Source organism: Ceratina calcarata, unplaced genomic scaffold (genome assembly GCF_001652005.2).
Source record: "Ceratina calcarata isolate Rehan_Ccalc_2016 unplaced genomic scaffold, ASM165200v1 scaffold552.2_split_1, whole genome shotgun sequence".
NCBI lineage: Eukaryota > Metazoa > Arthropoda > Insecta > Hymenoptera > Apidae > Ceratina > Ceratina calcarata.
The window spans coordinates 1-11,715 of NW_017176705.1; the positions used below are offsets into that span (position 1 = coordinate 1).

The 11,715-nt window shown below is 33.4% G+C and overlaps 2 protein-coding genes across 7 annotated transcripts in view; one reads left to right on the top strand and one right to left on the bottom strand.

Annotated features, from left to right (window-relative positions):
- Positions 1 to 6: 6 nt before the first annotated feature.
- On the bottom strand, positions 7 to 3,311 carry Ankle2 (ankyrin repeat and LEM domain-containing protein 2). 5 transcript variants are annotated; one of them, XM_026816977.1, is made up of 12 exons: positions 2,875 to 3,221; positions 2,751 to 2,794; positions 2,377 to 2,650; positions 1,965 to 2,296; positions 1,549 to 1,857; positions 1,329 to 1,481; positions 1,016 to 1,245; positions 763 to 910; positions 594 to 693; positions 426 to 531; positions 213 to 341; positions 7 to 144 (listed from the first exon to the last, which is right to left on the bottom strand). In XM_026816977.1, the coding sequence occupies exons 3-12, from the start codon at positions 2,489 to 2,491 to the stop codon at positions 96 to 98; spliced, it is 1,671 nt and encodes a 556-aa protein (XP_026672778.1). In that variant the 5' UTR covers positions 2,492 to 2,650; positions 2,751 to 2,794; positions 2,875 to 3,221; the 3' UTR covers positions 7 to 95. The 5 variants fall into 5 exon arrangements, with proteins under 5 accessions (XP_026672778.1, XP_017886955.1, XP_017886956.1 ...); XM_018031466.2 differs by lacking the exons at positions 2,751 to 2,794; positions 2,875 to 3,221 and adding an exon at positions 3,234 to 3,311; XM_018031467.2 differs by lacking the exon at positions 2,751 to 2,794 and having other exon boundaries at positions 3,052 to 3,221.
- Positions 3,312 to 3,673: 362 nt separating this feature from the next.
- bmm (brummer) overlaps positions 3,674 to 11,715 on the top strand; it is a 12,413-nt gene continuing 4,371 nt past the window's right edge. Inside the window, exons 1-10 of one of the 2 annotated variants that reach the window (XM_018031468.2) lie at positions 3,674 to 4,049; positions 8,846 to 8,958; positions 9,187 to 9,306; positions 9,406 to 9,594; positions 9,715 to 9,798; positions 9,994 to 10,170; positions 10,395 to 10,570; positions 10,847 to 10,954; positions 11,381 to 11,538; positions 11,614 to 11,701. In XM_018031468.2, the coding sequence (XP_017886957.1) occupies positions 3,890 to 4,049; positions 8,846 to 8,958; positions 9,187 to 9,306; positions 9,406 to 9,594; positions 9,715 to 9,798; positions 9,994 to 10,170; positions 10,395 to 10,570; positions 10,847 to 10,954; positions 11,381 to 11,538; positions 11,614 to 11,701 (1,373 nt within the window). In that variant the 5' untranslated portion in view covers positions 3,674 to 3,889. The remainder of the gene's footprint in view (positions 4,050 to 8,845; positions 8,959 to 9,186; positions 9,307 to 9,405; positions 9,595 to 9,714; positions 9,799 to 9,993; positions 10,171 to 10,394; positions 10,571 to 10,846; positions 10,955 to 11,380; positions 11,539 to 11,613; positions 11,702 to 11,715) is intronic. The other variant, XM_026816976.1, reaches the window with a different exon arrangement.

Sequence of the window (11,715 nt, forward strand, 5' to 3'; positions counted from 1 at the left end):
CTAACACTATTTAACAAATAACTATTATTGTGCGTAACGTAAAAAATTTTATAAAGTTTCAGTTTTATACATTTCTCCGCAACAGGTTGGCATAGTTAGAGGTTCATAATCAGTTTCCTTCGAATCGCTTTCATACTGTTTGCTCTGGAAGTAACAAATTCTCTTAGAGTTAATTAATAATTATACAATCCGTTGTAAGGAAAAATTGATACCTTTGTAAATCACAATTTATAACGAGTTGCATCTCATGTTGCCAGAGATAAATGTTTGGATACGTATTGGAATTAACTGATGTTGATACCGCGTTGTAAACAGCGTGATCTACTTTCGTTGGCACTGGCCTAGTAATAAGTATTTAACGACTATTGACATATAAAAGTAATTATTTTACATAAGGAGAAGACGTATCTAATATTATACTTTACCCTTCGAGAAATATTCTGGGACCTTCTTCTGCATTATACATCTCATCGTCGGAGCTGTCTACTACTAATTTCGGCGATGACGGAGGTGTAAAAAATTCCAGGTCATCTAAGGAAGAAAACCAGGAACATTACATCGTTTACGAGCATTCACATTAAAAAAATACATACCTATATTATTTTCTCGTTTATCCAACAAGCATGATTCGAGTTGACTGCAGAGATAATCTATTCTAACCGTTGTCATTTCTGAATTAGCCTTATCGGTATTCTACAAAGGAATAATAGAAAAATGTACATTTGCAAACGTTAGAAATGAGATTTGTCTTCTGACTTGTACCTGTTTGCAATAAAGCGTATGATCCTGGAATTTACGTTCTAAATATCTGTCGAGCTTTATCAAACCCTCGCTAGTACGAAAGTCAGCGAAATCATTCAAGAAAGGCCAATACTCCTTCCAGGACACTTGGTACTCCTCTGCCAAGTCTCTAAAAATCATATATTAAATTTTATTTCTCTTTAATTCAAACCTTTGTTCAATGTACTAATTTAACTGCATTGTACGATACGTTTGAATCGATGGTAAATTATACCTTCCTACTCGTTCGAGTCCTTTTTCCGCGTCTTGTAGTCTTAAAGCTAAATGATTAACAGGACTGTCTGTAACGTTGGATTCATCTTCTACAATCATCTTAATCGGAGTCATACGAAGGCGCGGAGGTGTTTTCCATTTTTTTCGAAATTCTAATGCTCGTGACTTCGTCATTGGTCCAGCAAACGCACGTACTTCTAAACGTGGACTGATAGGATCCGTACATATATTCTATAAAACATAGTACGATACTATTTTACATAAAACTGCATCTATTGATAATACATAAATAAAAAAGAAACATTCTAGCGTACTACGGGACTAGTAGGAGAAAAAGGTTCCCCGATCACAGGCTGCAATGAATTGTCTTCAGATCTTAACACAGGTACATAATACTGTTCCTCTAATAGAATACGTATCTCCTTTTTTAGCTTCTCATCTTCTTGATTCGTTCTGCTGCAAATAATCTACAATTTCGAAGAAAAATTAGAATTCCATTTGATAGGAAATATTCTCGAACATCGTATCACGTACATCTATTGGTAGTTGTTTATATTTGTTGGGCAATGTTTTTATGCAACACGGATAGGAAACGAGAACTCGAACCACATTCTTCATACCAAATTTAACAGCAAAGTGTAGCGGAGTTTCGTTTAATCCTTTGTCAGGGGTATTCAAATACAAATCTAGCATAATTTGAGCACGATCTACATAGCTTTTGCATTCGTCGCCATATAATAACTTTATAAAATCTGTGTCTCCGACAGTGTTTAGTATCAACTCGCACATATCTGGTTTGTCCGCTCTTACTGCAATGTGCAACGCGTTGTAACGGCATCCTTCCTGAAATATGATGATACAACAATTGATATGTGATATATGAAATATTGTATTAATGTGTATTATAACATTTCCTTCTTTTTAGAAAATTGAGATGAAAGACGATTTACTTGCAAGATCGCGGGTGTATCTCCACTGCCGATTAAATATCTTGGATTTGCCCATACAGTGCTTTTAACAGCATACAGATCTCCATCTTTTACTAATTTTCTAAAGCAAACAAGTTCTTGAGATTTGGGAGCTTTAAAATTACTTGATTTCTCTTCAACGACAGGTACTGCAGTCACTACTGAGATATTGTTAACATTATTTCCTTTCTCAAATCCAGTTTTTGCGTACACTTCAGCCTCCGATCTGTTTTTGAACGATTTCAAGCGGCCAGTTTTAAATTCCTTGATCACCTTTAAGGCTTCAGCTTTATCTTGATAAACTCTTACATTTTCTAAAGCATATTATAGTTTACAGTACACTTGAGTTTGTGATGCAATCGTAATGGGCTGTAACATTTTATATGATTTTTACCTTTAGTATTACTTTCTGTGCAAATGTCATTTTCTTCTGGTATGTACACGGCGTGAAATATTGTTTCAGTCAAATTGCCTTGAGCCACGTGCGACATTTGTTCCTTTTCACCCATTACAGCTCAATTTCTTCTTCGACTTCTTCTGAATCGTATTGCCATTTATTGGTTATGCGTGCATGCGCGTATCAAAGAACGCACATTAAAATTCCGCGAAAACCTCGAAGATCTCCCTTTTTGTTTCAACGGAAATTGGTATCGACCAATCGACGTTCCCTTTTTACATATGTAAAAAACATATCGCAATTTTTAATAAAGTTATTCAACATTTTTATTTTCATATAAAAACATTGGAAGTATGAAGAAAATTATGCACATTGATTCTAACTCTGTCACAAATCCAGTTGCGTATGTGAAATTCTAGCAAAACATCAAACGGTTTAAATAAGGAAATAGATTTGACGGTGATTTCACAAAAGTAGTTGCGCATATGTACATACATAAATGTTTATTCAAGGTAGGATTCTAGGATTTTCGAGGTATTTAATTAAGGAATATACTTTCAGATCAATGAAAGCTACTACTTTTATGTATTCGAATCAATAATTCACAAGTTTTATACAAAACACTTAAAACAATCGAAGGAACTCATAACAACTGTCATTTACGAAACTAACCAATCCTACACAGATTGTAGATCGTCGACCAATAATTTTAAACGAACTCGAATTCGTATAGAATCTAGATACATCAGTTACAACGATTCTTACACGATTCTCATTTGAATCAATTAATAACGACTATCTTCAGAAAGAAACATGCGAGTTTACATATTCTGCAAAACATTTATTTTACTTACTAAGTGATTATAATACTCAAAGCGCTGAAGGCTATTGCTTTATACTAGTATGTGAACTCATTCGAAGACTGACGAGACAACCAAACCACGATCTTACAAACTGGTCTGAGAAGAATTGTCATCGATTGTCAGTTGATTCTGAACATAAAAATGCATTTATTGAATGAATTCCATGAAATCCATTTTAATGAAATTGACGAGAAATCAATTATTTCGTATAATTATTCGCGCTATACATATTTAACACAGGTGAATGTTAACACTGCCTAAATTTAAGCGTACATATACGTATCATAATGCAATGAATGAGTTTATGAACGCTGAGAGGGCGGAGCTATCAGACCATCGCGATCAGCCAATCGGGATAGCGTTGAGTATTTACAAACCGGACGTCATCGGACCGCGTTATATTATCTCTCCGTAACTGTTGTTTGTAGCATGTATTTTTTTCAATCGCTCGAGCTCGAGATTAAACTGACGAGTTTCGAGAGAGCGTCGTCACATCAAAGTGCTACTGCTATTGCTATCGATAGTACCGTGTTGGACGTCGGGCGGTAAATACGTCGTTCGAAGCGGCCGTTTAACGAGTGACGTTCATATGATCACGGTGACCCACGGGGATTTCGTTCGTTCAGATAAACGACGACGGCCAAGAGATGAATTTATCGTTTGCTGGCTGCGGCTTCCTGGGTATTTACCATGTCGGCGTGGCCGTGTGCTTCAAGAAATACGCGCCGCACTTGCTGTTGGATAAGATTAGCGGCGCATCGGCTGGTGCTATCGCCGCGTGTTGTCTCCTCTGCGACATGCCCCTCGGTGAGTGAACTCCTTTGTGTTTACGTATCTGCTCGATATACAACGAATAATTAGTTTTTTTTAACGAGTCGATTTACGAGCTACCGATATCGCACATTCCTATCCAACGTGTTGAACAAATTGTTCGTCTTCTCTTACGAATATCTCGTTATTACTACTTTTGTCTTGATTACTTACTCTGTCGCAATTCGTGTTCTACATGTTTGCATTGTTAACTCCTTGCGAACGTTTGTTAAATACTCCTTCGCCCTGCTAACGATTACTGCTAGACTGCGAAAATAAGGGTTCGTACAATCTTAAATCAGATTTGCAGACTTCTTAATTGCCGCATTAACAATTAACGATTAAATTTCTTTATATTATCATCAACTATTGGAGTATTCTTTAATTAAGAATGAAAATATAATCGTTAACTTGAATTTCTTTCAATTAAGTCAATTAAATAGTTGTTATTTTTAATTAGTCATAATTCGAATAAAAAACAAATGTTACCAATTAGTGTTCAATTAAATTAAAACAGCAACCCTGGTGTAAACTTATATCGTAAAAGTATTACTTTATTTGAAAATCCGCAGTCTAAGTAAAATTAAACTATCCTATAATGAAATTGAATTTATTAACTAGTTTAAGATGTTTTATAATAAATATATTACAAAGCAAGATAATACGATTCTAAGTACAATCTCACCCAGTCTAATCACAGTTACGTTAATACGTTATGGTAGTAGGATTTATAATTATTCATAAAAGTTTCTGGAATTGAATAAATTGTAATTGGGTCAAGCTTAGAAGAAACAAATTGGAACTAGAACAAGAACACTTATCGATTGTTTTTCTTTTCAAATAAGACTGGTAATGAATATAGTATAACACAATACAAGCAACTGCAATAGATATAATTATATGTCGCTACTACGCAATACTCAACATCTTTTTGCCCCGATAACAGCTTATCATTTGGTACATGAAACAGGAATATATCTTCCTCTTTGGCAACGAAATCATCACTGTTTGTTTACCGATGTTATTCAAATTAGATGATCCACACTTGCAAAATATTGTTTCTCAGTTTTGTTTTCTCAATCGCAATCTTTCAGTTGGAAATCAGGTTTTCCTCATTAGACTATTATGAATCAAATGAAACATTGAATGATTTTTAACAAGATGTGGAAGTAACTGATAAATCACTTCAATGAGTATATGTATATACTACAGGAACTAGGTCTCCTCTGTTAGAAGAGAATCTAATAGTACTACAATTTTCATAGATGTAGGAGAAAATCAACAAGAAATATAATAGCTGAATGTATATTTCAATGTTTAAATGATTATAGAAATGATTGTCTAATTTATCAAACTGATACCACGTACGTTGTACTTTTGATATTTGGAGCATGATTATAAAAACGATCCAACGAATTCATATAACCGCGAAGGACTTTTAGTGTTTGCAAATTTGCAGAGCTATAAATATTTATATAATAGTTGTGACTCATTATGTTTTGTATTTTTTATTCCAACATGTGGTATAATACCATGGCCAACCAGAAACCCGATGCTTTCATAATAGCGAACATTCTACCTGTTCAACTTGCTGTCATACATTATAGAATTAACATTTTCAAACAAATAATAAAAATACGTTTCACGAGCTACAAGTGCTTGGTTATATTCTTTTCTGTAAAGAGCAAAAAGACAAATGTATTTTATAGATATGGTTTAGATATTCAAGGTTGACAATCTTACTGTTCACTTTGTGTATTGCACAACGATGTGTTATATGTATATAGAAATCGTGCAAGGAAATTTTCTTACCTTTGACTCATGTGAGCTATTAATATGTATGTGTAGAATTTTTCTAGTCATTATTCTCAAAGTGTAGTATCCAACAGAAATTTTATTAAAATTGATAATTATCAATTATTTTTATATTAAACATTAAATCAGCTACTGTATCAAGCATTACAACAATTGTTATATGAATTACTGTATAAAACATTGAATGAACTATTATATCAATCACTACACTAAGAAGCATCATATCAATTACTATTACATATATTATATAATAGAAGTTATTGCACTTCTGGTTACAATTGTTATATAAAATAGACTATTTGTTTTTGTTTACGACGACGCACGATGCAAATAGGTTTGGCTAACAATGAGCAAGAACGTATTTCTCTCTCTATTTCATCTCTACTTCCGTATTGCTGTGTACTATTTATTAACTGTTTTCGTCAATAACGGATTAAAGATATAGATACATTTATGGCAGCAACTTCGTATTCGATAGATAAGAAAAAAATAGTATAGCTGTATGTGTAATTTTCTTATTGTTCGAAGCAATGATTCAAGTACTACGCGTTGTACAAATCGAGTAGCTTATCGCTATCGAATTCCTTTGTTAACGAGCTTTCTTCGTAACAAGTACGATTCGACATATGTGTAAAGAATCATTATCGAAGCGTTGAACTCTTTTCATTTCAATCTGTTTTCTGAAATTTTACACTTTGTAATGTACATACCACTTTTTACCTAGATACATACATATGCATATTGTAGGAATGGTAAATAAGAATATATACATATATACATTTATAACTTCGTAAGTAATGAATCGGTATAGTTTGTTCACAGCTCAAATTAAAGCTGGAACTCTCTAACCGAGCTGCTTTGACATATTTTGATAAACTGCTTCCTAAAACAATTTTTCAAAGAACTAAACTTTATCTGCTTATGAAAATTGTATTCAAATCTCGTACAACAAATAGAAATACGATTTTTAAATGTAACTCACAACAATAATCAGTACTTGACTCTACTACATGTATACATAAATCTTAAGACATAATGGTAACAGAACTGTAATTCTACACACAAAATGTAGAATCTTTTAAAACGAATACAAATACAATTTTTCAAATAATCAATACTTGACCGAGTATATACATACATCTTGAGATATCTTGTACAATTTTTCCACACATAGGTATGCACAGGCTTATCTTTTATCGCAGGCGTCGGCATTGCCTTTGTGCAACAAATTCAAACAATCCTTTGTTTAGCTTCAGCTTTCTCATTAATCCTAGACCACATGAAAGTTTGCTTTCAGATAGATATTGTTTGAATCGTGTGACTTCGGAATAGATATGAATCTCAAGTTATTTAGAAACTCCATTCAAAAGCATTCGACAGTAAGAAATGCTGATATACGTATTTCTCTTTGGAATACTTATAAAGTTCATTACAATAGCGGAATTAACGATATCGTATTCTCTATCTTTGATATTATTTGTACTTTAACCGCTCCTTTGATAAATTCAGGTGAACCTAGTAATAAATATAATCTTCTGTTGACTTCGATGCATTTAGAACAGAACTTGATACACAAATAATTTAGACAGTGTACATGATCTACAAATATTTATTACTTCCCGAATATTTTCTAGATTTCCAAACATACTTTAGAATCTCGAAACTTGCGGGAATCCCTAAATTTCCGAGAACCCGTTTTGTCTCGACTCAATATCTTCCTGATCTGTCCCAATCATCGGGTTTTCGCACTTCTCTAGTACTTATAAATACGAAGTACCGTTGCGGTGCATATAAGTTCGCGCATTACGTATTAAAACCGGAAACTATATATATATGTGTGGTACATATTGTATATATATATATAATAGTATAGTGCATACATAAAACTAAATTATACATAAATATGTATCAGTTCATGAAGCACCGTGTAGTTCATGTAGCAGTTGCAATGACCTCTTAATTTATTACGTCCAATGCGTACGACTTGATTCTCCATAGCGTAACAGCGTACGTGACTCTTTTTCACTGGTTGTTAATTTGATGAATTCAGTCAAGCAAAGTTAAACAACTTGTTCGATTGCTTCAAAGAAAATTCATAGACTTACAGGAATGAAAAGCACCTATCGCATTTTTAATGAATCCGACTTTCGATCGATAATAAAATGACAAAAAGCTGGAAGGCTTAAAATGATTTAGAAACGTGGCATTGGAATTAACCATATGACTCACGTTATAATAAGCTTTGATAATAAACTCATGTCACAATAAGATATGACAAATAAAGTAGATTAAAAGCAGATTACATATTTATGAAAAGAAATTGTTGTTTAAAATGCATGTTGAAACTGATGCTATAAATGTCTTATTTCGCATAAAATTTGCGGTCTACATCAGAGCAACACAGATGTCTACTAAGCGTACACGTGATGATGTCGAGTTGACGTATACCATGTGCGATATGTGTTTTGTTACGCTAATCTGGACGCGACCTTAAACAAATTTTTATTGCGTATAATAGAGTAACATTGTGAGAACGTGAACGTCATATGTTATGTAAATGATCGTTGTTGACTGTATTAATAACAACAGATCGTTTCGGTTCCATCATCACGAACCAACATTCAGGGCAAGTGTAGTATAGAATACTAACAATCAGATTATTCCAAGAAAGACTAATTGTAAGTTGATACATTAAGAACGGCGTTGAATATGAATAATTGATGTTTTTACTATGATACAATCTTTTTAATTAGAGAAGTTTGGACTCAAGACTCATTTTAACTTATTAATACCGGATTTAGGTAAAATTTCACTTAGCACAAAAATAGTCTTGATGTATCCTAAACTATTCATTTTCAATTAGATTTATGATATGTAATATATAGATGATGTGGCAGAATTGATTGTGAGCTGATATTTGATGACCCCTCGTTTTTTCTTTAATAATTATCTTAATGAGGCTACGTATCACTTTATAGGGGAGATCACGAGCAATGTGTTACGCGTCGCACGTGAGGCACGGCAAGGAACGCTTGGACCATTCAGCCCATCCTTTAACTGCCAGGACGTACTGTTAGAAAGTTTGCAAAAGGTATACAATTATATGTAATATGTACTATCTGATAAATACAAGCTGAATACAAGTATAGTTATTCTTTTTTATTTGATGGAGATCATTGAACAAATGCATTCTTGCATTTGAACAAATCACGACACGTTTTAAGTAGAATCAGTGAATTATTAATGATATTCTTATCGATTCACGGTTTTACTGGATACAACGGAAATAAGCATTAATAATATATGATTGCTATTGCAGTTTTTACCTAATGACGCTCATATTCGTGTAAGCGGTAAACTTCACGTTTCCCTGACGAGAGTATACGATGGGAAGAATGTAATCGTTTCCCAGTTTTCTTCCAGAGAAGATTTACTACAGGTACTCCTTAGATATTTCTGTATTAATTTTCTACTCTGTTCCGTTTTGAAATGTGTCCAAGTATTAATGGAGTCATTGTAATTTGTAATTATATTACAGGCATTATTGGCCAGTGCCTTTATTCCAATTTTCTCTGGCCTATTCCCACCAAGGTTTCATGGCGTTAGATACATGGACGGTGGATTCAGCGACAATCTTCCCACGTTAGATGAAAATACGATTACTGTTAGCCCCTTCTGCGGGGAAAGCGACATTTGCCCTAGAGACGTTTCCTCTCAACTCTTCCATGTAAGCCATTTTTAATATGTTCGACAGATCCAAAAATAATTGCATAATTTGTTTACACTTAAAAATCACAATTAATCTTGTAGAAATTATGTTGATATTTTCATTATTGTACATTTTTAGGTAAATTTCGCAAACACGAGTATTGAACTTTCGAGACAAAATATTTATAGATTCGCGAGGATACTTTTCCCACCGAATCCAGAGGTAAAATTTCAAATTGTTTACAGTAGAACTTTCGTTATATGAACATTTATGTAAGCACTAGCATCTCGTCGCAGCTTCGCTCGCGTGTTTTCTCCCATTGCAATGCAAGTCCTCGTTTAGTTCATACAAAGGTTCTACTATATTAGAGTAGAGTAACTTAAAAGGTTGAGCGAACTTGTTCGATTTCGTTCGCAGATGCTTTCAAATATGTGCAAACAAGGATTCGACGATGCATTGAGATTCCTTCATCGTAACAATTTACTTAATTGTACTCGATGCTTGGCAGTACAGTCGACATTTGTAGTCTCAGAGACTCTAGACGATAACATGGAGTACGACCCCGAGTGCTTAGAGTGTAAAATGCACAGACAGGTTTGTAATCAATTGACATAACGAAAAGTGAAAATAATTCGGATTATTTCTTTTTAACCCATTTGCATCGTACTCTACTATAAATATTATATTTAATTATTACAATAATTTTTATACTACTACTTATGCTAACGATGCAGATGAGGTAAATATATACCTTTGGTAATATGTTTGGGTTAGTTTTCTTGAAGATAAGATTTAAATCGACAATGCATTTGTCATAGGAAGCATTAGTGTCGAATTTACCTGAAACGGTGATGACTATATTCCAAGATGCGATCGACTCTGCGAATAAGGGACTCATCAATTGGTTGTTCAAACATAAAAGCGTAAAGCTGTTGTCATTACTTAGTTTACCGTGTATACTGCCGGCAGACGTGATTTACGCGGCGTTTACCAAGTAAGTAACATTCCACAATTCTAAAAGTAACATTTTCCAAATTTCAACTAACATGCATGGATTTTGGCTTGTAATCGCATGCTATTTTAATTCTGATATTTTAATTAAAATTCCTCATTTCATTGGATTCAATTTAAAAGTAACAATAGTAGGTAGACTGCCGATTTTTATGTTAATGATTAATGTAACTATAGTCGCTTTTGCATGATTTTATTTCATATTTTAATATGTACTAAATTGTTATCATAAAGTCTAACATTATGCATGTGATCATAGTTACGTTGGTAACAACGTAGAAAAACGCATCGTGGAGTACAAAGTAGTTGGCAATATACTTCGTACATCTCCTCCGACTTCTTGTACTAGACATACGAGCCCGTCCCGGTAAGCTTCCGCAAATCTTAGTTCTTTCTGTATATAAAACAAGTCTTTCACACCTATATATAAAGCAGCTCTTATATTTCTGTACATAAAGCAACTTGTTTATTTCTGTATGTAAGGCAACTCTTCTATTTCTATACATAAAGCAACTTGTTTATATCTTTAGATAAACTTTAATTTTCTAACATTGAAATTTCAAGAGCTCTCCGTTTAATTATATGTTACATAACAGTTGGTCTGTGTAATGAAATGTAAGTCTCTTCGAATTCTATTATGTAAATGCATGTAACATATTCATGTATATGTTTGAGGTGTGAGCATGCATATACTTAACATAAGGTGCTTTAACTTCCTGTTTTCATTAACTATTTTTATTGCGTACACTTTTTATTTTATGCGCTAACGTAGAATATTATTCGTACATTTCAGATATATTTGCAACGTTCCGAAATTGCTACAGAATCTGTTAGAATTAAGAAAATACTTCGTGGATCAATTAAGCATGCTGTTTCCGAAAATTAACATTTATTATGGAAAGGTCCCGCAAACTATCAAATGCCAGTTAGCCATTACGGAATACGGATCGAGTAAGCCAATAATATTTTAGACAATTTTTCTCAGCCATGAAACAGAAAACAGATTTAATGTTTCATGTGTTTTAGATATTTACGACATGGAAGCAGCTGAGAAGACTGATCATTTATATAAAAATCAGAAGAATCTAAACTTAACTTTACAATATAACGAACTGTAAGCTTTACGAT